The sequence below is a fragment of the Acanthamoeba castellanii genome, assembly GCF_000313135.1.
Source record: "Acanthamoeba castellanii str. Neff unplaced genomic scaffold scf7180000084758, whole genome shotgun sequence".
NCBI lineage: Eukaryota > Discosea > Longamoebia > Acanthamoebidae > Acanthamoeba > Acanthamoeba castellanii.
The window spans coordinates 213,425-235,450 of NW_004457380.1; the positions used below are offsets into that span (position 1 = coordinate 213,425).

Sequence of the window (22,026 nt, forward strand, 5' to 3'; positions counted from 1 at the left end):
CGTTGGTTAATCGTTGAGTGATGATGATCATATATATATGATCTTGTTATGGTTGTAGACAGGGGCCAGATATTCAAGTACAAGACGCACCTGTTGCAGCCGGCCGAGGTGGAGGACAGTCTGGTCAAGCTCAACGGCCTGATCGCGTCCTTTGACCCGCAGCTCTTCATGTCGCACCGGCACGAGAGTGCGAAGGAGTGGCGGCGCGCCGCCAACTCGTCCAAGTGGCTCACCGGCATCAGCCAGCTGTTCGCCGCCGCCGATCAGGTGGTGACCCATCTCCAGGCGTCCAACCCGGTCGTGGTGATGAGCCAGTTCGGCAACGATTCGGTTCCGCACCTCGTCAGCCTTGCGCAGGTACTCTCCCGTACCCCCGCTGCCCCGGCAGCCCAGCCCGCCTTGCGTTCGTGCGCGTTGTGATGCAACTTCTTGCCCGTTGCGCTGTTTAGATATGCCTGGACCCCTTCTATCACACGATTCAAGGGTTCTGTACACTGCTCGAGAAGGAGTGGATCGCCTTCAGTAAGTCTCCCCAGTCCAGAAGAATGAACCGCCCGCGCAGTTGTTAGCTAACCACTGCTTCCCGCGTGAACAAACAACTCAGGTTTTGCCTGGGGCCAGAGCAACGGCACCAAATACCACTCCACGCACTACACGACCCTGTTTGTTCAGTTCATGGACGCAGGTACACACACACACCAAACACGCACGCACGCACGCACGCGCGCGCACACAGTCCCGCTGCCACGCTGCGTTGGCAGATCTCACCATTGTTAATCTGTTTTTTTCGGTCCAGTGTGGCAGCTGTTGGCGCAGTGGCCGAGCCACTTCGAGTTCGCGCCGTCGCTGCTCATCTTCCTGCTCGACTCGGTGTACAGCTGTCGCTTCGGCTCCTTCCTGGCCAGCTCGCAGCGAGAGCGAGTTCAAAGGTACGCGCATGCCGCGGTCATGGCTCACTCAGGCCTGTTCACTCACCGTGTGCGCTTGTCGTGTGTACGATCGCGCGTGTGTGTCGTGCGGTGCACCTGGCCAGGGAGTCTTGATCTGGGCAAGACGCAGCCCGTGTGGGCCTACATCATGAGCAACAAGGAAGAGTTCCTCAATTCGGCCTACGACCCGAACGCCCACAAGGCCACTCCGAGGCTCACCGTGAGCCCGGCCCAGGTGACCCTCTGGGCCGGTACGCCCCAGCCCCCAAACACCACCTCAAGGTCTGCCGGGGCTGATCTCCTTCTCGAACAGAGTATTACCTGCGCTGGGCCGCTGCACCGAGCAAGAAGGCCACCGAGAAAATCAAAGCGGCGGTTGCTCGTACGTGCTCCTCGCCCAGAAAAGCGTGTGTCGTGTCGTACGTGCGGTGGCCACCCACCGTTGTTTTAATATTGCCTTTTATATTCTACTTCTGCAGAGGTGTCGCTGGAGCAGTCCGGTTTGTCGCTCGACCTGAGCAACCTTGCGCTGTGTACGGTCCCCTCGGCGGCGATCGAGGAGCTGCCGCCGCTCTCTGCGCTCAACCTGGCCAACAACTTCATCTCGTGCCTGGCGCCCTGCCGGCGACACCTGACCGACCTCCAGTCGCTCAACCTGTCGCACAACATGCTAGCCTCGTTCGCGCAGAACGACGCGGGTGTCGACGAAAACGGCCACTGGGTGAGCCCGTTCGTGCGCCTGGAGCAGCTCAACCTGAGCCACAACCGTATCTGGTGCATGGACCAGCTGCCCACCACGCTCACCGCGCTCAACGTCGCCAACAACGTCATCGAGAAGCTGCCGCAGGACTTCGCCACGCTCACCAACCTGCGCGTGCTGGATCTCTCCCGCAACCGCCTCCTCACCGAGCAAGGCACGTCGTGTGTGTCGTGTGCGTTCGCGCGTGTGCCGTGTTCCGTGCGTTGCGTGTCGTGTGTCGTGTCGTGTGCTCGTTTCTAAACGGTCATCGGATTACAGGGGAGAGAACGATTCCGGAGGCGGTGCTGCGTCTGCCGTCGCTCACGTCGCTCAACATCGCCGGCAACGGGTTCTCGACGCTGCCCGCGGACCTGTTCGCATCGCTGTCGTCGCTCGAGGTGCTCGACGTCTCGCACAACTCGCTGTCGAGCCTGCCCGACGGCATCGCCAACTGCACCGGCCTGCGGGTGCTCACGCTCATGGCCAACATCCTCACCGCCCTGCCCCGCGGCATCGCCCATGTCTCGTCCCTCCAGGAACTGCACGCGCGGTGCGTTTGCTTTTTCGCTTTTCTTTATTCTATTCTATTCAATGGTTTTATTTCTTCTCATCTTTATGGTTTTTGTTCATTTTGTTTTATTTTATTTTTGGTTCCGCTGCCTCAGGAACTGTTTGGCTCCGCAACCGGCGCGAGGCGAGGAGACGTCGCAGGGTCACCAGTTGGCAGATCTGGTGCAGCTGCGACAGCTGACCCACCTCGACCTGCGCAACAACTACCTGGCGTCGCTGCCCTCGGGCTGCTTCGCGCAGTGGACCAACATGCAGTGCCTGCTGCTCTCGAACAACCAGATCACGGCGCTGTCGCCCGACATCGGGTGCATGGCGCGCACGCTCTACACGCTCGATCTCACCCACAACCGGCTCGACGGCGTGCCCGCCGAGATGGCCAAGCTCACGCGGCTGCGCAGGCTCACCGTCGAACAGAACGCCATCGTCGAGCTGCCCGCCCAGCTCGGTAACATGACGCAGCTGGAGAAGTTCGAAGTCGGCACCCAGAACGGACGTCTCAAGTACTCTTCTCACCTCTTTTATTGTCGTGTGTGTCGTGCGTGTCGTGTCGTGCTGTGTTCGTCATGAGTGCGGGCTCGAGTGTTACTCACGTTTGAGATGGCCATTATAGGTCACCACCACCGGAGGTGGTTGCGCTGGGATCGATGAGCATCGTGGCCTATCTGGGCCAGCTGCTCAAGGGCCAGGAGCCGTGCTATCGACTCAAGGTCATGTTTGTCGGCCAAGAGAACGTCGGGTACTCCCCCCCTTCCCTTATGTCGTTCTTGCCCCACCTGCAGTAGCTGACGTCCATTCCGTCGCTGTCGCAGCAAAACGTCGGTCATGCGCGCGTTGCAGCGCAAGGGCGTGAGCAGGAAGTCGACCATCACTAGACATGACACAATCAGCCGTACGTCCGTCTGTTTGTTCCTTCAGTTCACTGTTTTGCACTCCAGAGTGGTGTGGTTGATCGGCTCGATCTTGTTCTGTGCAGCGACACACGCGGCGCCGGTGTCGACGGACGGCATCGACATCAACGGCTGGAATATGCCCATGGACCCCGTGTGGGGTCCCGACGCACCCCACGTCGAGCTCTCCGCCTGGGACTTTGCCGGTAAACTCTCTCAGCCCCCCATCCCCTCTCTTGGTCTGACATGTCAGAGCAGGCCGCTGACCACTCACGGCGAAATTCCTTACATATTTGTACAACAACAACAACAGGCCAGGAGATCTACTATGCAACGCACCAGTTCTTCCTATCGGAGCGCTCCCTGTTCCTGGTCCTCTTCAACCTCACCTCGATCGTCCAGTCCCGCGTCGAGTATTGGTACGGAATGGCTGGCATTTATATATACTGTAGATGTAGAAATATATGTTACAATAGTTATACTATATGTATACCTAACTGCTAACTGGCGCTCTCTTGCGGCCATGTAGGCTCCAATCGGTGAACGCGGCGGCAAAGGACTCGCCAATCTTGATCGTTGGCACGCATGTGGAGAGCGAGCAGTGCACCGAGGAATTCCTGGCCAACTTCAAGTCGAGGCTGGAGAAGAAGGTCAAGCAGAAGTACCCCAACGTGGTGGGCATCCACTTCGTGAGCCCCGTGACCGGCAAGAACATGGACCAGCTCATGACCAGCATACGCAAAGTCGTCGCCAAGCAGGTTCGGCCACATTCCACACATACTAGTATGCATATTATTTTTGATTATTGGAGCTGACGTGGCATTGTTCTGTCTCTGCTGGGGTCCAGGACTACATGGGGCGCGCGATGCCGTCGAGCTACCTGGCGCTCGAGAAGGCGGTCGCAGTGCAGGCCAAGACCAAGGTGCCGCCGGTGATGACGTGGGCCGAGTACCGCGATTTGGCGCGTCTGAGCAATGTCGAGGAGTCGGGCGACGATCTGCGCACGGCCACCACCCTCCTGCACAACCTGGGCTCACTCGTGCACTTCCCCAACGAAGAAAAGGTGCCGCCACACGCCACACGCCGCACACACGCGCCCCACGCCACGCACACGCATGCCCGGCTGAACTCGTTTGGTTGCGTGGGGGTGCAGCTGCGGGACGCGGTGATACTACAGCCGCAGTGGCTGATGGACGTGATGTCGACTGTGGTGTCGACCAAGCACAACTTCTGTCGGTAAGAACCAGCTCCCTATGCACGGCTTTATGCGACGTAGGGTCTCAAACTGCTCCTGCAATTCCACAGAGACGGTGTGATCGCCCACTCGGCGCTGCCGCAGATCTGGCGCGCTCCGGCCTACCCGCCCGAGCTGCACGACTTCCTGCTGTCGCTGCTCGAGCGCTTCGAGATCACGTTCCCCATCCAAGGCCACGCCCACAAACTCGGTACGTAGCTATTCTATTATAGCATTATTGTTTTAGTGATATTGAAATGAACCGTTATTAGCATTTTTCATGACTGATGGTGGTTGTGGGGAAAAAATAAAGGTTTCACGGGAGACGACGAAAGCGAGCGGAGCGTGAAGGCCGACCAGAACTCGTCGCTGGTGCCGTCGCTGTTGCCCGAGGAGAAGCCGGCCAAACTAGCCCAGCTGTGGGCTCCTCTGATACGTACGTCCTTCGGCCTCTAGCAGGGGGTGCTGTCACACGTGCCAACGCTAATGAGGCTCGTCGGTCTGCCGACCGGCCTCGCGCAGGTGCGGAGGAAAACATATTCGGGCGCAGCTATCGATTCGACTTTGTGCCGTCGGTACGCATTCTCTTCATTCTCTGCAATTCCTTTTTGTTTCAAAGTGCGACGTGTTTGTTGGCTCAACGTCCGCTCTCGTTGTTTTCAGGGCTTCATGGGTCGGCTGATGATCCGACTCCTGGGTTTCCCGATCGCCGCCCAAGTCTTCTGGCGCAACGGCATGCTGGCCCGCATTGCCAAGTACTTTGCTTCGCTTCTCTTTTCCCCAATGGCGCGCGTAGCTGAAGCCCAGGGCTCACCGGAGGGAATGGTCGCCATCAACAGGGAGCAGATACTGGTGGAGCTGGTGCCCCAGAAGGACCAGCTCAACATTCTGGTGCGCACGGAGCTGCGCGGCGAGCAGATGTCCAATCTGTGCTGGCTGGTCTTCGCCGCCATCGACTCCCTCGTCAAGGAGTGGTACAACCTCGAGGTTCGTTCAATCGCTCTCAACCCTTTTTTTTGCCGCTTCTTTCTAAACGCAACACAATTCCAAACCGCACATGACACGACACACGACACACGACACACGACACGCAACAACAGTCGCGCGTGCTTGTGCCGTGTCCGCACTGCATGGTGTTCCGCGGCCTCGACCAGGAGCCCTACCTCTTCCCCATTCAGGAGTGTCAGCAGGCCGCCACCAACCCCGCCGACTCCTCCCTCTACTGCGGCATCGGCGGCTCTGGTACCCGCACCCCGTTTTTTCTTTCTATTTAATTGTTATTTGTTGTTATTTGTTACTGTTATTTATGTATATTTATTTTCTTGTATGCCGGCGACAGGTGCGGAGCCGACACCGGTGCGGCTGGACAGCGCGGCGCCCGACCTGGCCATGGTGCACCTCGACAGCCACAAGATCGCCTTCGTCGACCTCACCAAGGAGGAAACCCCCATCGGCGAAGGTACGCTCTTGTTGCGAGTTGTTGTGTTTGATGTGTTTGTGGGCATATGCGTGCGTTGCGGCTTAATTGTGATCGTATGTGTTATGTGGTGCGGTGGTGGTGGTGGTACAGGCGGCTATGCGACGGTGTACAAGGGCACGTTCCAGGGCGAGGTGGTGGCGATCAAGCAGCTCCGGGAGGCACTGCCCGATGCGCCGGACTGTTCCTCCACGCAGACCCACGAAGAGTTCCGCCACGAAGTGTGGATCATGAGGTTTGCTCCCCCCCACTGCGCCTCAACCACCATACGCCCCGCAATATTGACACGACACGGCCAACGACACACACAGCGGGCTGGCCCACCCGAACCTGGTGGCGTTGCGCGGCTTCTGCGCGCAGCCTCCGTGCATTGTGACTGAGTTCGTCGCCGGCGGCCCGCTCGACCAGTACCTCGAATCTGGCAAGGAGCTCGACTGGCCGCTGCGCCTCAAGATCGCAAAGGACATCGGTATGCCCGTACATTGCTCGCTCGCATTCCTCGCTCTCGATCTCTATTCGCGACTGATTCTCTATCTCTCTCTCTCAACTCGCAGCCAAGGGCTGCGCATTCATGCACAACAGCTCGCCACCGGTCATGCATCGAGACATCAAATCGCCCAATATTCTGGTGCGTCCACTCGCAACACACACGCCACACATGACACACATGACACACACATGACACACTCGTGCGTGTCATTCATCATCTATGCTTATTTTTGAGTCGTGTCGTTCATGTGAGCAGTTGGCCGACATCTCGCCCGACTCGGAACTGGTGGCCAAGGTGTGCGACTTCGGCGTGTCGATCAGTGCCGCGCACCACACGGCGGGTCGGCGGGTCGATTGTCCCGTGTGGCTGGCGCCGGAGGTGATGGAGAACAAGATCTACACGGAGAAGGCCGACGTTTACTCGATCGGCGTCATCCTGTGGGAGCTCCTCACGCGCAAGGCCTTCTTCGGCGAGGTCAGCTTCATGTCGCTCGTCGAGGACAAGGTAAGCTTACCTTGCATTTCTTTATTACTAATAATGTCTGCTTTATTTATTATGATTTATTGATTTAGTGGTGTTTTAATTCTCTTTTTTCTGACCGGCAGGTGAAAGCGGGAGAGCGACCAGCCATTCCCGAGGACTGCATTCCCGCGTATCGGCAGCTGATCGAAGACTGCTGGGCTCAGCAGCCCGGTACGCAAGCGACACACACTGAATTCCTTGCATTCCTTCTCTCTTTCTCGCTACCCTCTGACTCGCCGCTTCCGAACAGAACGAAGGCCCGCGTGCAAGGAGATCGTAGCCCGGGTGGAGGAGATCATGCAGCAGGTGTGCCCGCAGGTGCTGCGCTACGACGCCAATGTCGACAGCAAATACCGCCTGCAGCGCAAGCTACAGAGCGAGGGCAAGCGCAAGGCCGCGCAGGCCGCACAGCAACAGACCCTCGATAACCGGTACGCACCTCCCCCACCCGCCTTGCCCGCACAATGCAATCGCTTTTCTTTCTTTTTCTTTCTTTTCTTACGCACGCCCAACGTATGCCCAGGTCTCGGTTACGAAAGGTTGCGCGGCGGACGGCTCCCTTGAAGCAGCTCCTGCCCGCCTTGTGCCCACCAGAGCAGTTTGCCGAGGTGCGTGTGCGGTGTGTGCGTTTGTGTTGTATGCGGTGGCGTGTGTGCGGTGATGTCGTGTGCGGGGACTGACTTGACACCAATGGGCGAAACAGTGCATGAACGAGATCGCGACCGCGAGGACCACCTACGGAAAGGGGGACATCGCTAGCTACATGGAGCAGTTCCTCAAGCAGCGCCAGGTGAGCCTCGATCAGGGCCTGCGGATCGCGGCGGCGGCGGAGGACGGCAGCAGCACTCCCAGGACGCCCAGGCCGTTCCCCACCGAGGACGCGACAGCGGGGGCAGAGGGCGAGCCCGCCGTGGAGCACCGCAAGCGAGACGACGAGCGCAAGTGGATCGATACGTATCTGACCAACCTCGAGATCGAGCGAGAGCGCGAGCGTGCCAAGACCGTCGAACGCCAGAAGGCGATGGGCGTCGTCGTCGACGACGACGACGATGACGATGAGGACGACGACAGCAGCAGCGGTGATGACGACGGCGATGATGAAAATGATGAGGGCGACGGCAAGGCTGCTGAAGGCGATGACGATTGTGATGGCAATGGCGAGTCAAGCCCACCAGCTGTGGCCGTTCCGCTAGACGAAGACGACAAGCGAGCGGAGGCGGAGCAGAACGCGGATGCGTCGCGGCCGGCGGGCGAAGAAGGGAATGAACGGGCCGAGGCTGAGGCCAAGGGGAAGGAGCCGGCGCAGGAGCAGGAGGGGGAGAACGGCGCGGCGGCTGGCAGCACGAAGAAGTCGGGCGACCCGGAGGTTGCGCAAGTCAAGCGGGCCGACAACGACGGCGAGGAGGAGGAAGACGATGACGACGATCTCGATCTCGACCTCGAGCCGCTCACCATCAACACCTCGTCGGGCGCCAAGAAAATAGACACAAGCAGCGAGTTTAACCTTGAAACGCTGGTACGACACTCTTCATGCGGCCGCACACACGCGCGCACGTGCACGCGCACGTGCACGCACACGCACCGTAGCACGAAGCTCATCAGAGACACGTGGTGTGCAGATCCCAGTGCGACAAGCGAGCTCGGCCAACCTCAAGCGGACGGTGTTTGGCGACGCGACGCCGCAGGCGGTCAAGGTCGAGGTGCACAAGGACGAGGTAAACGTGATTTGCTCGATGCCCAGCGGTACGCACACTCGCCAACTAGTGTCGTGTGGTGCGGCGTGCGGCGTGTGCGGCGTGTGCGTGGCGTGTGTACTCAAAAGTTGTGAGTCGACACACACATTCGGAAATATGCAGGGATGGTGGCCAGTGGAGCCGATTCGCCGGCCATTCTCATGTGGGACCCCAAGAAACCCAAGGGGAAGGTAACCAAGATCAAGACCAAGTCCAAGGCCGTCTGGGCGCTTCAAGGTGCGCAGACGCACACGCACCACCGCACACGCGCCTGGCATTGACACTCAACCTCGTCATTGTGATCATCGTTCCAGTGGTGATGCGCAAGGGCGTGCTGTGCCTGGCGTCGGGTGCGCTGGACGGGGCCGTCCACCTGTGGGCCGTCAAGAACGGCAAGCTCCAGGCCACCTTCACCGTACCCTGCCCTCGCCCTCTTCACACTAACGCGACCTTTTTAATTATGCTAAACGTTTAATAATCATTATTATTGTTTTATTATTGTGGACAACAGGGCCACCGAGACGCGGTGTTCCGGCTGGGAGTGCTGCCCGACGGCGTGCTGGTCTCGGCGTCGTGGGACTCCAGCATCAAAGTGTGGGATCCAGACACCGGCGCCTGTCTGGCCACCCTCTCTCGTCACCAGGCACGTCTACCCGCGTGGTGCGTGTGCGGTGTGTGCGGTGTGGGCGGTGGTGCTGAAGGGAGGGGGAATGCAGGGCAAGGTGCGTGCGTTGAGCGTGCTGCCGGACGGTCGCATCGCTACAGCGGGCGACGATCTGGTGATCCGCATCTGGGAGGGCGAGGCCAGCCGGGGCGAGCTGCAGTGCGTGCGGCAGCTGCGCGGGCACATCAAGGCCGTCGAGGCCTTGGCGGTGCTCCTCGACGGACGCCTGGTCAGCGCGTCGCAGGACAAGACCATGCGCGTGTGGGACGTCGAGAAGGAGTCGTGCGTGCGCATACTGGACGGCCACGTCGCCACCGTCCGCGCCATGCAGCCCCTGCCCGAGGGCTTCCTCGCTTCCGGTAAACTACTACTCTCTCCTCCCCTGCGCCCTTGGACTGTGGCTGACCCACTGTGGCGGCGGTGGTGGACACGACAGGCTCGGCGGACAAATCGATTAAGATCTGGCACGTCAACAGCGGAACGCTTGTACACACGATCGAAAACGCCCACGCCAAGGTACTACCGCACACATGCACACGCACACACGACACACACGACACACGCACCCCATTATGCGCACACACATGCACGTGATTCTTACCCAATAGCCAATTTATTGGGTAGGACGTGGTTTGTATGGGGCTGTCGAACTCTGGCCGACTGATCACGGGTGGCTGGGACAAGGCCATCAGGCTGTGGAACTTTCCCGCCCGAAACGACTGACATTCTTTATTCTCTTTTACCTGTGCTTCTCTTCTTTCTCTTTCTTCCACGCTCCTGTTGCATTGTCATCATCACAATCGCTCTCTTTCTTTTCTCTTTCTCAAAAGATATTGTTACAAATGCGTGGTCGCACACACGCCACCGCACACGCCACCGCACGCGCTAGCATCACTTTTTATTTTCGTTTTTATTTGGAGAAACAAAGAAAAATACACAAGGGTATATTTGTAATAATTATTGATAATGCACCGTTCTGAACCACCTGCTGGTCGGGTGCCTTTGCACGTGAGCCAGCCTGATGGCGCTGGCCTCTTCGTGAAACGACGCACGTGCCCCCTCATACGACGGGTTTCGAAGAGCAGGGGAAGAACTGACCCGGGGGGGGGGTGCACTATACAGAGTCGTGTTGGCCGCATGGCACGCTGGGTGTGCTGCCAGACGAGTGTGTGGTGCAGGTGCTGGTGTGGGTGGCGCGGCCTCGGGACGTGCTGGCGGTGGCCCAGACCTGTCGACGCCTCTACGCGCTCGCACACGATGACCACCTGTGGCACCTGCTCTTCGCCCTGCATGTCCCCTCTGATAACGGTACTTACGCGCTTCCAGCTCCGGCTCTGGCTTTGCGTTGGGCGAGGTGTGGCTCATCATCAACGTCACACAGCGGCATCAGCGTTGAAGCGAGTGACCAAGGGCGTGGCATGGCACGACAAGTTCATCTTTGCAGGTGCAATCGGCCAGCCGCACACACAACGCAACGCACTTACTGAATTGCAATCCTTTGACACACACACACACACACACACACCACATAAACCCCACAACAGCCCAGCCAGAGCGAGTCCTTTGCTACTCCTACGCCGACCCGTTTGCGCTTCGCGTCGTGCATGACGGAGGGACGTCTACCGATGTTGGCGGTGGGACACGACCAAGCCAAGCTCGTCGTCGGTATCTCAGCACCTCGTGCGGGCTTGGCCGCGAGATGGACTCGACCACCCGATTCACGGTCGAACCGATCAGCAGCCGCCCACAGAAGCCGTGCCACAAGCGGCACCCGGTCATCGACGGCGAGCCGCTTCAGCTGCGCCTCTACCCGCGTTGGGCCAAGGGTCCGCCTCCCGCGGGCCGGTGGGCTATCGAGCAGTCGCAGAGCGCACCACTTCATCAACAGGACCACGGTCAAACCCATGAAGAAGACAATCACCATCAGCCCCGCCAGCAGCGCCTGATCCTGTTCGACAGTGTGGTGCGGCTTCGTTGGGTACCCACCACCACCGCCGCCACCAGCGACGAAGCGCAGTCGTCAACCACAGCCACCGCCGCCCGGCCGGGCCAGTACATGACGCTGGCTCCCGAGGGTGGGCAACCACTTGTGGGTTGTACTGTGCGAGTGACCGACGAGCCGGCCCTCGCCACCCTGTTCCGCCTGCAGCCGTGGGACGATGGCACCACCCGCCGGCCCAGGTACGCTCACCCCAAACGCGTGGAGTCGATCAATGCCATATCTCTCACTGTGTGCTCAGGGAGAACCAGCCCCAGGGATCATCAGAGGAGGAGATGTACGATGACGGCTTTGGCCTTTGGTGACTCTGGCCGCTTCTCTTCTTTTATTTTAATAAACAACCAATTTCTTTTTTGTTGCATTTCAAGAATCGCTCGGCAAGATGGCCACCGATGATCGTTTGCGTGTACTGCCGTCGGAGGATGAAGAGACAAGCGTGTGGTCCATTCTACGGCGACGCCTTGCTGGTACTTTGAATTGAGTGAGTTATCAATTTTGTATTATTTCTGATTTACACCAAACGCGGGGGCAGGGTTGGACAACCTGTTCCTGCTGGCGGAGCAGCCGGAGCACCTGATGGCCATCGCCGGCTGCTGGCGCTTTGCCGCGCCGCCCGAGGCCGCCGAGGTGCGGGCCACGCTCCAGCGGCTGGTCGACACCTTCCCTCGCTTCCAGCAGCGCGTACCCCCCTCCCACTCAGCTATTGCGTGTTGGTTCGTTGGGTCGTGTCGTTGTGTGTTGTTGGTCGTGCCAATGTCTGATGGTGACGTGCAGGTGCGGGTAACGTATGGCGGATTCGCCTACTGGGAGGACGTGCCGGCCTTGAACGTGGAGGACCACATAGTCAGGCTTCCCCTGGTACCTACGTAGCACACACGCACACGCACCACCGCACACGCACACGACCAACGGCACGCACGCATTCCTAACATTCTCTTGACTGTCCCTAAAGTATGCAGATGGGCAGAAGGGCTCCGATGCGGACAGGGACGACGAGCGGCTCAAGCAGCGGCTGGGCGATCTGCTGAGCCAGCCGCTCGACCGCGCGAAGCCGCTGTGGATGGTGTACGACATCCAGGGCTTCGCCGACGGCTCCTCTGTCCTGTTCGTCAAGATTCACGTACGTACCGCCACCTTACTGCTTGCTGACGTGGACCGCCTCCTTAATATACACCTGCGCCGCCGCAACTGATCGACGTTCACACGCGCAGCACTGCATCGCCGACGGGCAGGGCAGCATCCGGGCCGTGCTCACCGTGGCGGCGGGCGAGGGCGCCGATCTGCGGCAGATGCAGTACGGCCAGGCCGAGAAGCAGCTCCGCGAGCTGGAGCAGCGCAAGCGCAAAGGTACTCTCTCTCTCTCTCTCTCTCGAACGAACCAGTTCGCTGCTTTAAAGCCTGCAAGCTGGCCGACACACCCGCGATCGCTATGTGTGGTGGGACAACACAGAGAAAGAGGAGTGGAGTTTGGAAGCGGAGCTGGCAGCGTTCGGCAGGCTGATGGTGAAGTTCATCCTGCTGCTGGTGGGTGCCATGTACGTCTACCTCGAATTCGTCGGCGTGCTCCTGCACCGCAAGCGCTCGTTCAAGAGCCGACTCACGACCCACAAAGCCGGTACGCCTACCACCCAATCAATCGCGTGTGCGTGTGCGTGTGCGTGTGGTGCACTGAGCACCACACACGGGCATACGCAGTGACGTGGTCAAAGCCGGTGAGCTTGGACGACGTCAAGTACATCAAGAACGTCTTTGGCGTCACTGTCAACGACGTGCTCGTGTCCGCCCTCACCGCCGCCTTCCGGTCGTATCTACTCGACACCGACCAGCTGGTCGAAGAGGACCTCCTCACCGCCATTCCCGGTACGATATAATCTTAACATTTCGTCATCGTCATCGTCATCGTCATCGTCAGTTTGCTCATAGCTCCGTCTCGTTGTGCGCGTGGTTGCGGCTGCAGTGAGCCTGCGCAGCCTGGACGACTGGGAGCTGGGCAACAAGGTGTGCACTGTGTGGCTCTACTTCCCCGTTTCCGAGGAGGACCCGCTCGCGCGGCTGCGCGTCGTACACGAGCGCATGGACCGGCTCAAGACGCGGCCCGCCGCCCCCATCCAATACTTTCACATGCGAGTACTGTTTTGCGTTTTTTACGTCGTGCGCCGTGTCGTGTCGTGTCGGCGTGTGTCGTGCGTGTGTCGTGTGTGTGTCGTGTGTGTCGTTGTTTTGGTGAATAATTTTCTTTTGTGTTTTGCAGATGTTGGGCACGATACCCGGCCTGCTGACGAATCCGGCGGTGCTGCGCCACTTCAAGTGGTGGATGGGCAAGTGCCACTGTCTAATGACCAACGTGCCCGGGCCCAAGGTGCCGCTCACCATGGCCGGCCAGGAGATCACCTCCTACATCGTACGACACTCCCCCCCACACGGCACGCACGACACACGCACGCACACGCACACGCACACACCGATTGTCACTGATGGATGACGGCGATCCAGGGATTCGTGCCGCAGTCGGGCGACGGCGGCGTGGGCGTGGCGCTCATCAGCTACTGCGACCAGGTCATGCTCTCCGTGCATTCCGACGTCGGTCAGCTCGCCACCACCACTTCATCTTCGGCTGCGGCAGGAGCGGGCGAGAAGGCGGGGGTGGTGCCGCTGGAGGAGGCCTTCTTTGCCGAGGTGCAGCACCTCAAGGCCCTCGCCCGAGCCAAGGCCGCCGCCGCCGCGATAGCCGCCGACGACCACGAGACCAAGAAGGACAAGTGAAAAATTAGTATTTGTGTATTTGTTTATTTGTTTATTTGTTTTATTCCTTTATTCCTTTATTCAACGCACTGGGTCCCAAGGAGGTAAAAGAAACTGTCCTAGTGGCAGAGCCCCAGTTGGCTGGTTGGCCTTCAAGGAGTTACAGGGCCAATGGCAGAACTATCCGCTGTACACGCAAAGAACGACACAAACACAACACAAAAAAGCACAAAAGATGGCAGCAACACGCACCGGGTCTGCGGAGCCGGCTGGGACGCACACCACCTCCACTCTGTGGTCAATCCTCCGCCGTCGAATCTCAGGTACCCTTTGTTGATTTACGACATAATAATAATAATAATAAATAATAATAGTCTCGCGTAATATTTGCACCAGGGCTGGACAATGTGTTCCTGCTGGCGGAGCAGCCGGAGCAACTGATGGCCATCGCCGGCTGCTGGCGCTTCGCAGTGCCGCCCAAGGCCGACGACGTGCGGGTGACCTTCCAGCGGCTCGTCGACACCTTCCCTCGCTTCCAGCAGCGCGTACCCTTGCACTTGTCCTTTTCGTGTGTCGTGTCGTGTCGTGTCGTGTCGTTGGTCGTGTCGTGTCGTGTGCTGCATGTGTGCTTTTGAACGCACGTTTTGGGCACTGAACAGCACTGCACCCGCAGGCTAGGTCGGTGTTTGGCGGGTTTAGCTACTGGGAGGACGTGCCTTCTATGAACGTGGCCGACCACATTGCCCGCATTCCTCTGGTACTCACCGCACTCACGCACACGCACTCACGCCTATGCTAAAATATGCGTGGAATGTCAATGTGGGCAGCATGGGGAGGCAGAAGGCGCCTGTGAGACCGAGGAGGACGAGGCGCGGCTGAAGCTGGTGCTGGGCGATCTGCTGAGCCAGCCGCTCGATCGCTCGAAGCCGCTGTGGATGGTGTACGACATCCAGGGCTTCGCCGACGGCTCCTCCGCTTTGTTCGTCAAGATCCACGTACGTACCGCCATCTGCCTTGCTAGTGCTGACGTGAACCGCCTCCTTAACAAACTCACCTGCGCCGCCGCAATTAATCGACACGCACAGCACTGCATCGCCGACGGGCAGGGCAGCATCCGGGCCGTGCTCACCATGGCGTCGAGCGAGGAGGGCGCCGATCTGCGGCAGATGCAGTACGGCCAGGCCGAGAAGCAGCTCCGCGAGCTGGAGAAGGCCTCCAACAACAACCCAGGCGGCGGTACTTTGCCATCGCAGTGTTGTGGCCACATTGTCCGCATTCTTTTCTGGTACTCACGCACACCCCGCACAACAGAGACGGATATGAGGCGGAAGAAGAGCGGAGGCTCGAAGGTGGCGGCGTTGGGGCGGACGGCGGTGAAGCTGGTGATGCTGCTGGTGGGTGCGATCTACGTTTACCTCCAGTTTGTTGGCGTGGCGTTCCACCGCAAGCGATCAATGAAAGGCCGGCTCACTACCAAGAAGGCCGGTGCGCTCCGTCCCCCTTTGACGCAACTCGTGTCGTGTGTGTCGTGTGTCGTGTGCCGTGTGCCGTGTGTCGTGTGTCGTGCTGATGGCAGTCACGGCGTGCTGCAATAGTGACGTGGTCCAAGCCGGTGAGCCTAGATGACGTGAAGCTCATCAAGACTGTCTTCGGCGTGACCGTCAACGACGTGCTCGTCTCGGCACTCACCGCCGCCTTCAGGTGCGGCGCACACTCATCCATAGCGCACTGCCAGTACGCGCGGCACCCACAACATGTCCCTCTGACCCGTGTGGGGAGCAGGTCGTACCTTCTCGAGACCGAGCAGCTGTTGGAGAAGGACCTGCTCACCGCCATTCCAGGTACTTTTTGAAATGTCGTACTTCACGTTCTTCGTTCTTCGTTTTGCGTTCTTCGTTCTTCTTCGCTTTTCCTCCGAGCTTCATTCTTTGTTCTTACGAGTCGTGGTGTGCTGTGCATGCCAGTGAGCCTGCGAAGTCTGGACGACTGGGAGATGGGCAACAAGGTGTGCACGGTGTGGCTCTACTTCCCCGTGTCCGAGGAGGACCCCATCGAGCGACTGCGAACCGTGCACGACCGCATGAACCGGCTCAAGACCCTCCCCGCCGCCCCCATCCAATATTTCAACACCCGGGTGCGTGCCACGCATGTGTGTCGTGTGTGTCGTGTGTGTTGTGTGTCGTGTGTGACGTGTGTGTCGTGCTGCGGTCGGGCTGACTCGTGCGGTCTTTGAATTCTTAAGCTGTTGGGCGCGATCCCGGGCCTTCTGAACAATCCGCTGGTGCTGCGCCACTTCAAATGGTATCGGCCGCCCTGCACTCTTCAAAAAAGAAGGGACACCCAAGACTGACCAATAATGGCGAACATGTAGGTGGCTGGCCAAGGCCCACTGCGTGATGACCAACGTGCCCGGACCCAAGGTGCCGCTCATCATGGCCGGCCAGAAGATCACCTCCTACATCGTACGGCACTGCACATGACTCGACACCGCACACGACACACACGCACGACACACGACACACACACGACATGCATGCTAAGCTGACACCGATCCTGATGGACGACGGCGATCCAGGGATTTGTGCCGCAGTCGGGCGACGGCGGCGTGGGCGTGGCGCTCATCAGCTACTGCGACCAGGTCATGCTCTCCGTGCAGTCCGATGTCGGCCAGCTCGCCACCACCACTCCATCTTCGGCGGCAGGAGCGGGCGAGAAGGCGGGGGTGGTGTCGCTGGAGGAGGCCTTCTTTGCCGAGGTGCAGCACCTCAAGGCCCTCGCCCAAGCCAAGGCCGCCGCCGCCGCGATAGCCGCCGACGACCCAACCGCAGCCAAGGAGACAAAGAAGGCCAAGTGACCAGGTGTCCCTAACACCTGCGCCCTTCAGAGGGCCAGTGTTTTTCCCCTCATTAATTTACCTTCAATTATCCATTACGCCACCAATGCAACAAGATTTCCCAAGCAGGCCTAGGCTGCTGTGCAACAAGAAGGAGGAACGCGAGTTGCCTTTGATCGTGGTTTGATTGATTTCACCGAGCTTTCCTCACACTTTCATCTCATCACGCTTTCATAAAGAGCAGTTTCATCCGGTCACTGGTTGGTTGTGGGCCAATGCCAACAGAGACACAACCCGATACAAAGCGCGCTGCCATTCACCGCCCTCGTCGGCATGCCATTGCCTGCAATGAACACGGCACCTATGGCCCTTTGCACGCTGTACCTCTTGCTGGCGGCTGCCATGCCCCGCGGTGCCGAGTCGGGCCTCACGACGTCCAGCATCGCCGCAGCGCTCAGCGGCCCACTGAGCCAAGGCGTGCAAGCTCGCAGCGTCAGCGGAACCATCGAGAACAGCTTTCTGAACTCGGGCATCTGCGAGCCGACCAAGGCCTTTTCGCTGGACCAGGTGGCTCGCGAGTTCAAGCAGTTCTATACCGAGCTGGGCACCTGGCAGGGCAACATGACCTGCTTCGCCGGCACCTCCACGACCCCAGTCATGGTCGACGCGCACATGTGGCTCAACACCACTGCCTCGCTGGGCCGCCTCTACTCGTGCTCGTCGCTCAACGGCGGCCCAGCTGTGTGCCGCACCTTTTACCCCCGCTTTGATGGCAGCGGCCAATACTGCACGATCGAGGCCACCGATCCGGCCAACTACGGCTACCCGCTTCTGAGGGTGGGTCAGGTGCTCAATGCGCGCGTCTCGATCGACACCACCTGGTCTGACACCGACGACCTGGAATCCCACGGCATCAACTACTACGAGCCCGGCAACAACGCCATCTCGGGCCTCTACGCCACCTACGCCCCGCTTGATGGAGGACGCCCCGCGTCAATGAACTGCTTCTTTCGTCTGCTGCGCACCTGCCGGGGTCCTCTGTGCTTCACCGAGACGATGATCCAGTGACAGTTGCGCGTGAGAACGCCACTTGTTTCCTGTCTTCAACCTGGCTTTTATTGTAAACCTATCCAATCGCACAGACAAACAGGGTTGTCTTCGTCATCTGACTGTCAGCCCGGGCCGAGGGAAGGTGGTCGTCACCGACTCGGCGCGACCAGCACCAGGGGTTCGTCGGGCGCTAGGCCGTCAGGGCGTCGGCCATCACCTTCCAGTCGGGCCAGCCGGTGGTGGCGCGGGTGACGGACAAGACCAACAGCGCGCGGAGCACACCCAACACGCTCGTGTTCGAGGGCGCTGTGGGGGCCGATGCCACCGGGCGCATGTACCTGGGCGGAACGTCGGCCTGTTGCCGCCAACCGGTGCTTCACGCCCGCCCAGGCGAGCAGAGCTTCAATCCTTCGACCCCTCCAACTACAACGGCGGCGCGTACAACCAATCACTACTGCACACATGGCGTTTGGCAACACACATGCCATGGCCGCTTGTTCGGGGTGCCGCGCATCGCGTACAGCGGCTTGGTTGACAAGAAATCCAGACGGCTTGGCAGTGGCCTGACTGACGGCTTCCTGGTGACCCACATCCACGGCCAGACCACACCCAGACTGGCCGGCAGCAACACTGTTCTACAATTGCCAACAGTTTCATCATCAGTGTCAGACATGTCTCACTGTGCCATGTTGGCACAGTCCATGCATCTCAGGCAGTCAGGTGCCTCTGAAAAATTTCTGTGTCAGTCCGAAACAAGAGGATGAACGTGGAGGAGCTACCAGAGGAGATGCTGCAGCACATCTTCCTGGCCCTGGACCACCCCAAGCACCTACCTCGCGCAGCGCTCGTCTGTCGGTTCGCGCAACTCTTCTCTCCTCTTTGGTGCAGTTTTGTGTGCATAAAAAGAAGACGTGGGGCTGGACATGCAGGCGGTGGCACAGGGTGAGCAACGACCCCACAGTGCAGCGCATGTGGTGGGGCAACCACCCCATGCGCCTTCGCTTCAACGATACCACCACGCATCGTCACTGCCGCTCGCCCCTCGGGTGCACCCTCAACCCCGCACAGCTCTTCGCCGGCTGCCTGGTCTGCATGACCCCCCACCAACCAACGCTTTCCACGCAGTTGCTGCCTCTCACTGCTGCCCACCACAGATAACAAACCTGACCGACGGTTACTACTGCAACCTTCGGTTCACCGGCACCCGCGCTGAGGAGCCCGTGGAACAAGAGCCGCGCCAGACCATCTACCGATAGCGTGTGCGTGTGCGATGGTGGTGACTGGCCAAACAATGCATACAACGTTGGGCTAAAGCGAAAGCTTGCCATCGACGATGTCCTGGAGGCCCTGCTTGAGGCGGAGCGCTGCTTGTTCGCACAACTCCGGCGGCAGATTGCCAAAGGACACACGCAGGTGCCCCGGCGCCCCAAAGCCTGTATCATGCAAAATCGTCAGCACGCACACGCACACGCCCACGCACACACACCACCGCACACGCACACGCCACACGGATGCGCACCTTTGCCGGGGAGCACACAGACCTTGTGCTGGTGCGAGAGGTACTTGATGGCCGCCATGTCGTCCACGCCCTCGGGCAGCTTGGCGAACACGTAGAGCGAGCCCTGCGTGCGCACCACCCCGGGCGCCGTCCGCCCCTGGCGCTCGTGGTGCGTCCGCAGCGGCTCCACAGCGTCCCAAGCCAACTCCCTGTGCGGTTGCTGACGTCAGCAGCGGCCGACGCCCTCGGGCCTGGGCCGAGAGAGGGTACCTACCTGTTGCGCTGGAGCGTGGCGACCATCTGGGCGACCCACTGCGGGCCGGCGTTGGTGAGCGCGTGCAGAGCCAGCCGCTGGGATATCTGACACGCGTTGATCGGCACCGTGTCCTGCACCTTGTCCATGCCCTCTGCCCAATTTCAAGCAGTTCAGCGTGTGTCACGTCGTGTGCGGTGGTGCGTGTGTGTGTGTGTGTGTGTGTGTGTCAATGTACCCTTGAGCTCGGGCGGAAAGAGGACGTAGCCGACGCGCCAGCCGGCCAGGCCGTAGCTCTTGGAGAAGGTGAAGATGTTGATCACGTTCGGTCCCGTGGGCGACCGGTGCGTAGCCCCGTCGAACACAAAGTCCTCGTAGGCCTCGTCCGCGACCAGCCACAGCCCTGCACCCACAATCATCCAACTTATGCGCCATGTGTGTTGTGTGTGCCGTGTGTGTCGTGCTATCGTGTGTCGTGTCGTGTGTGTCGTGCTATCGTGTGATCGTGTCGTGTGTCGTGTGTGTGTGCAGTGCCAACCTTTATCGAGGCACAGCTGTTGTATCTTTTGGATGGTCTCGGGCGGGGTGATGGCGCCGGTGGGGTTGTTGGGCGAGATGAGCACGATGGCCTTGGTCTTGGGTGTAATCAGCGACGGCAGCACCGACAGGTCCGGCGTTAGGTCATCCGGTCGGCACGGCGCCAACACAGCCTACATTCGTGTGTGTGTGTGTGTGTGTGTGTGTGTGTGTGTGTGTGTGTGTGTGTGTGTGTGTGTGTGTGTGTGTGTGTGACCATTGTGTAGAATTGAACGCCAGTAATGAAGATTGAAGAGCCACTTACCTTGGCGTTGATGAGCTGCAGGGCCATGAGGTGGTTGAAGTAGTACGGCGTGAAGATGATCACCTCATCCCCCACATCGCAGATCGTCATCACCACGCTCATGAACGCTGGTCGCCCCAACACACAACCGTACGAACATCAAAAATGCACGTTCTCTTAAGAGAAAGCGCCAAAGAAGATTCCCTCGAGCGCGACTCAGCTCGGCCGAGCGTGTGGGTGGTATCGTGAGAAGAAAAGACGCAAGGTGGGGTTACCTTGGTTGCCGCCGCAGGTGATGTGTATCTCCTTGCCTTCGATGCCGTTGCGCTCCCGGCACTTCTTCAGCAGGGCCTCGCGCAGGGCCGGCAGGCCTTCGATCGGGCCGTACCTGCGCACTCACGACTAACGTCAGCGTTGAGCTCGCACTCTCATTCAAGGCGGCCTGTTGTATATAAGCATATACATAATTATAAATATATTGTAAATATGTAAGTAAGTGCGTACCTGTGCACGTCGGCGGGGACCTGGGCCAGCACCTCCTTGGATGACGTGCCCAGTGGGGCAGCTGTCAGTAGTGCAGTAGTGCGGAAAAAAAAAGAGGGGCTGCGTCATACTTGTAGGCTCGCTGCGGGAGGGGGCCAGTAGACCATGCCCTGGCCCATGTTGATGTCGTCGGGGCCACCCTTGAGGTAGGGGATGGCCATGTTCACCCCCGACTCCGCTGTCTCGCGCACCCTCTTCGACTGCTCCATCTTCTGTAAAATAAAACTGCTTTTTTCTTCTACTGCATTTCTTTTTAATTTAACAACATTTTTAATCGGCAGTGATCACACCCAATCCCAGGTGATGTGGACGCGGCCCTGGGCCATATCAGCGATCTTGGAGAAGGCAGCAGGGCTGAGGTCGAGGCTGCCCCAGCCGCAGGCCGGGCACATGTCCACGATGGTCACCTGCACCTGGCCCTTGGGTCCGTGGACGAGCGCCTGCCTGCCGCAGTTGGGGTTGTGGTTCGGGTTGCCACCAGGCGAAGAGCCAAACTGGGGCTTGTTCTGCATAATATTTACAAATATGAGCAAAAGGTTTGGCAAATGTAAGCGTATACGTTCGAGGGGGGGGGGCAATTACCAGGGCGGCAACGAGCTGGTTGTTATTGTTGTACTGGCCGCAGGCCCCGAGGCCCACGTTGTAGTAGGTGCCATCGCCGTCGAAGGCCAGGGCGGAGGCCAGCACGGCCAGGAGGATAGCAAAGGTCAGGCGGAAGTGCATTGCAGAAGAGAGGCCAGGAGTGTGGTTTGTCTGTTGCGGCACCCAATATTTTGTAGCCATTGGCGGACGAATAATGTTGCTGACCAATCCGAGTGTACCTAATCAGAAATTCTGTGCGGCCACGTCAGCCACGCTAAAGGCCAGACCACGCCAAAGCACCTGCCGGGAAGACTTAATGTTGAAGGCTGCAACTTGTGCTTGTGCCTTTTGCACATTAGCAGATGTGACTGAGCATACAAAGATACAATACAGTATGCGCAAACTTCAGCTCAGTGCTCCAGGGACCTGAGTGGCATGAAAGATGTCTGCGGAGATTGTTC

The 22,026-nt window shown here is 59.3% G+C and overlaps 5 protein-coding genes and 1 pseudogene across 5 annotated transcripts; 4 read left to right on the plus strand and 2 right to left on the minus strand.

Moving 5' to 3' along the window:
- Positions 1-48: 48 nt before the first annotated feature.
- On the plus strand, positions 49-11,549 carry ACA1_214570 (protein kinase domain containing protein; the record flags this gene model as incomplete). Its single annotated transcript, XM_004337014.1, has 40 exons — positions 49-357; positions 450-522; positions 605-685; positions 797-929; positions 1,038-1,180; positions 1,243-1,311; positions 1,409-1,852; positions 1,948-2,218; positions 2,334-2,738; positions 2,849-2,974; positions 3,048-3,127; positions 3,212-3,331; positions 3,439-3,544; positions 3,655-3,883; positions 3,973-4,188; positions 4,279-4,361; positions 4,431-4,570; positions 4,673-4,795; positions 4,882-4,934; positions 5,023-5,346; positions 5,460-5,601; positions 5,699-5,818; positions 5,930-6,071; positions 6,148-6,305; positions 6,391-6,464; positions 6,582-6,830; positions 6,932-7,019; positions 7,099-7,279; positions 7,372-7,456; positions 7,552-8,364; positions 8,468-8,591; positions 8,705-8,818; positions 8,896-8,996; positions 9,093-9,173; positions 9,298-9,604; positions 9,682-9,761; positions 10,424-10,553; positions 10,627-10,689; positions 10,790-11,426; positions 11,486-11,549. 40 exons carry the CDS (start codon positions 49-51, stop codon positions 11,547-11,549), a joined length of 7,281 nt encoding a protein of 2,426 aa, XP_004337062.1.
- A 77-nt stretch (positions 11,550-11,626) lies between these two features.
- Positions 11,627-16,840, plus strand: ACA1_214580 (annotated as a pseudogene).
- A 327-nt stretch (positions 16,841-17,167) lies between these two features.
- Positions 17,168-17,887, plus strand: ACA1_214590 (uncharacterized protein; the record flags this gene model as incomplete). The annotated part of the gene is made up of 1 exon (XM_004337015.1): positions 17,168-17,887. The coding sequence occupies one exon, from the start codon at positions 17,168-17,170 to the stop codon at positions 17,885-17,887; it is 720 nt and encodes a 239-aa protein (XP_004337063.1).
- Positions 17,888-18,629: 742 nt separating this feature from the next.
- ACA1_214600 (uncharacterized protein) lies at positions 18,630-19,125 on the plus strand (the record flags this gene model as incomplete). The annotated part of the gene is made up of 3 exons (XM_004337016.1): positions 18,630-18,724; positions 18,811-18,955; positions 19,024-19,125. 3 exons carry the CDS (start codon positions 18,630-18,632, stop codon positions 19,123-19,125), a joined length of 342 nt encoding a protein of 113 aa, XP_004337064.1.
- A 52-nt stretch (positions 19,126-19,177) lies between these two features.
- On the minus strand, positions 19,178-21,192 carry ACA1_214610 (aspartate aminotransferase; the record flags this gene model as incomplete). Its single annotated transcript, XM_004337017.1, is given in 10 exon segments — positions 19,178-19,302; positions 19,389-19,491; positions 19,504-19,576; positions 19,642-19,774; positions 19,859-20,023; positions 20,159-20,330; positions 20,462-20,568; positions 20,716-20,828; positions 20,945-20,979; positions 21,055-21,192. 10 exon segments carry the CDS (start codon positions 21,190-21,192, stop codon positions 19,178-19,180), a joined length of 1,164 nt encoding a protein of 387 aa, XP_004337065.1.
- A 75-nt stretch (positions 21,193-21,267) lies between these two features.
- On the minus strand, positions 21,268-21,706 carry ACA1_214620 (riboflavin aldehydeforming enzyme, putative; the record flags this gene model as incomplete). Its single annotated transcript, XM_004337018.1, has 2 exons — positions 21,268-21,489; positions 21,566-21,706. The coding sequence occupies 2 exons, from the start codon at positions 21,704-21,706 to the stop codon at positions 21,268-21,270; spliced, it is 363 nt and encodes a 120-aa protein (XP_004337066.1).
- Between the last annotated feature and the right edge of the window lie 320 nt (positions 21,707-22,026).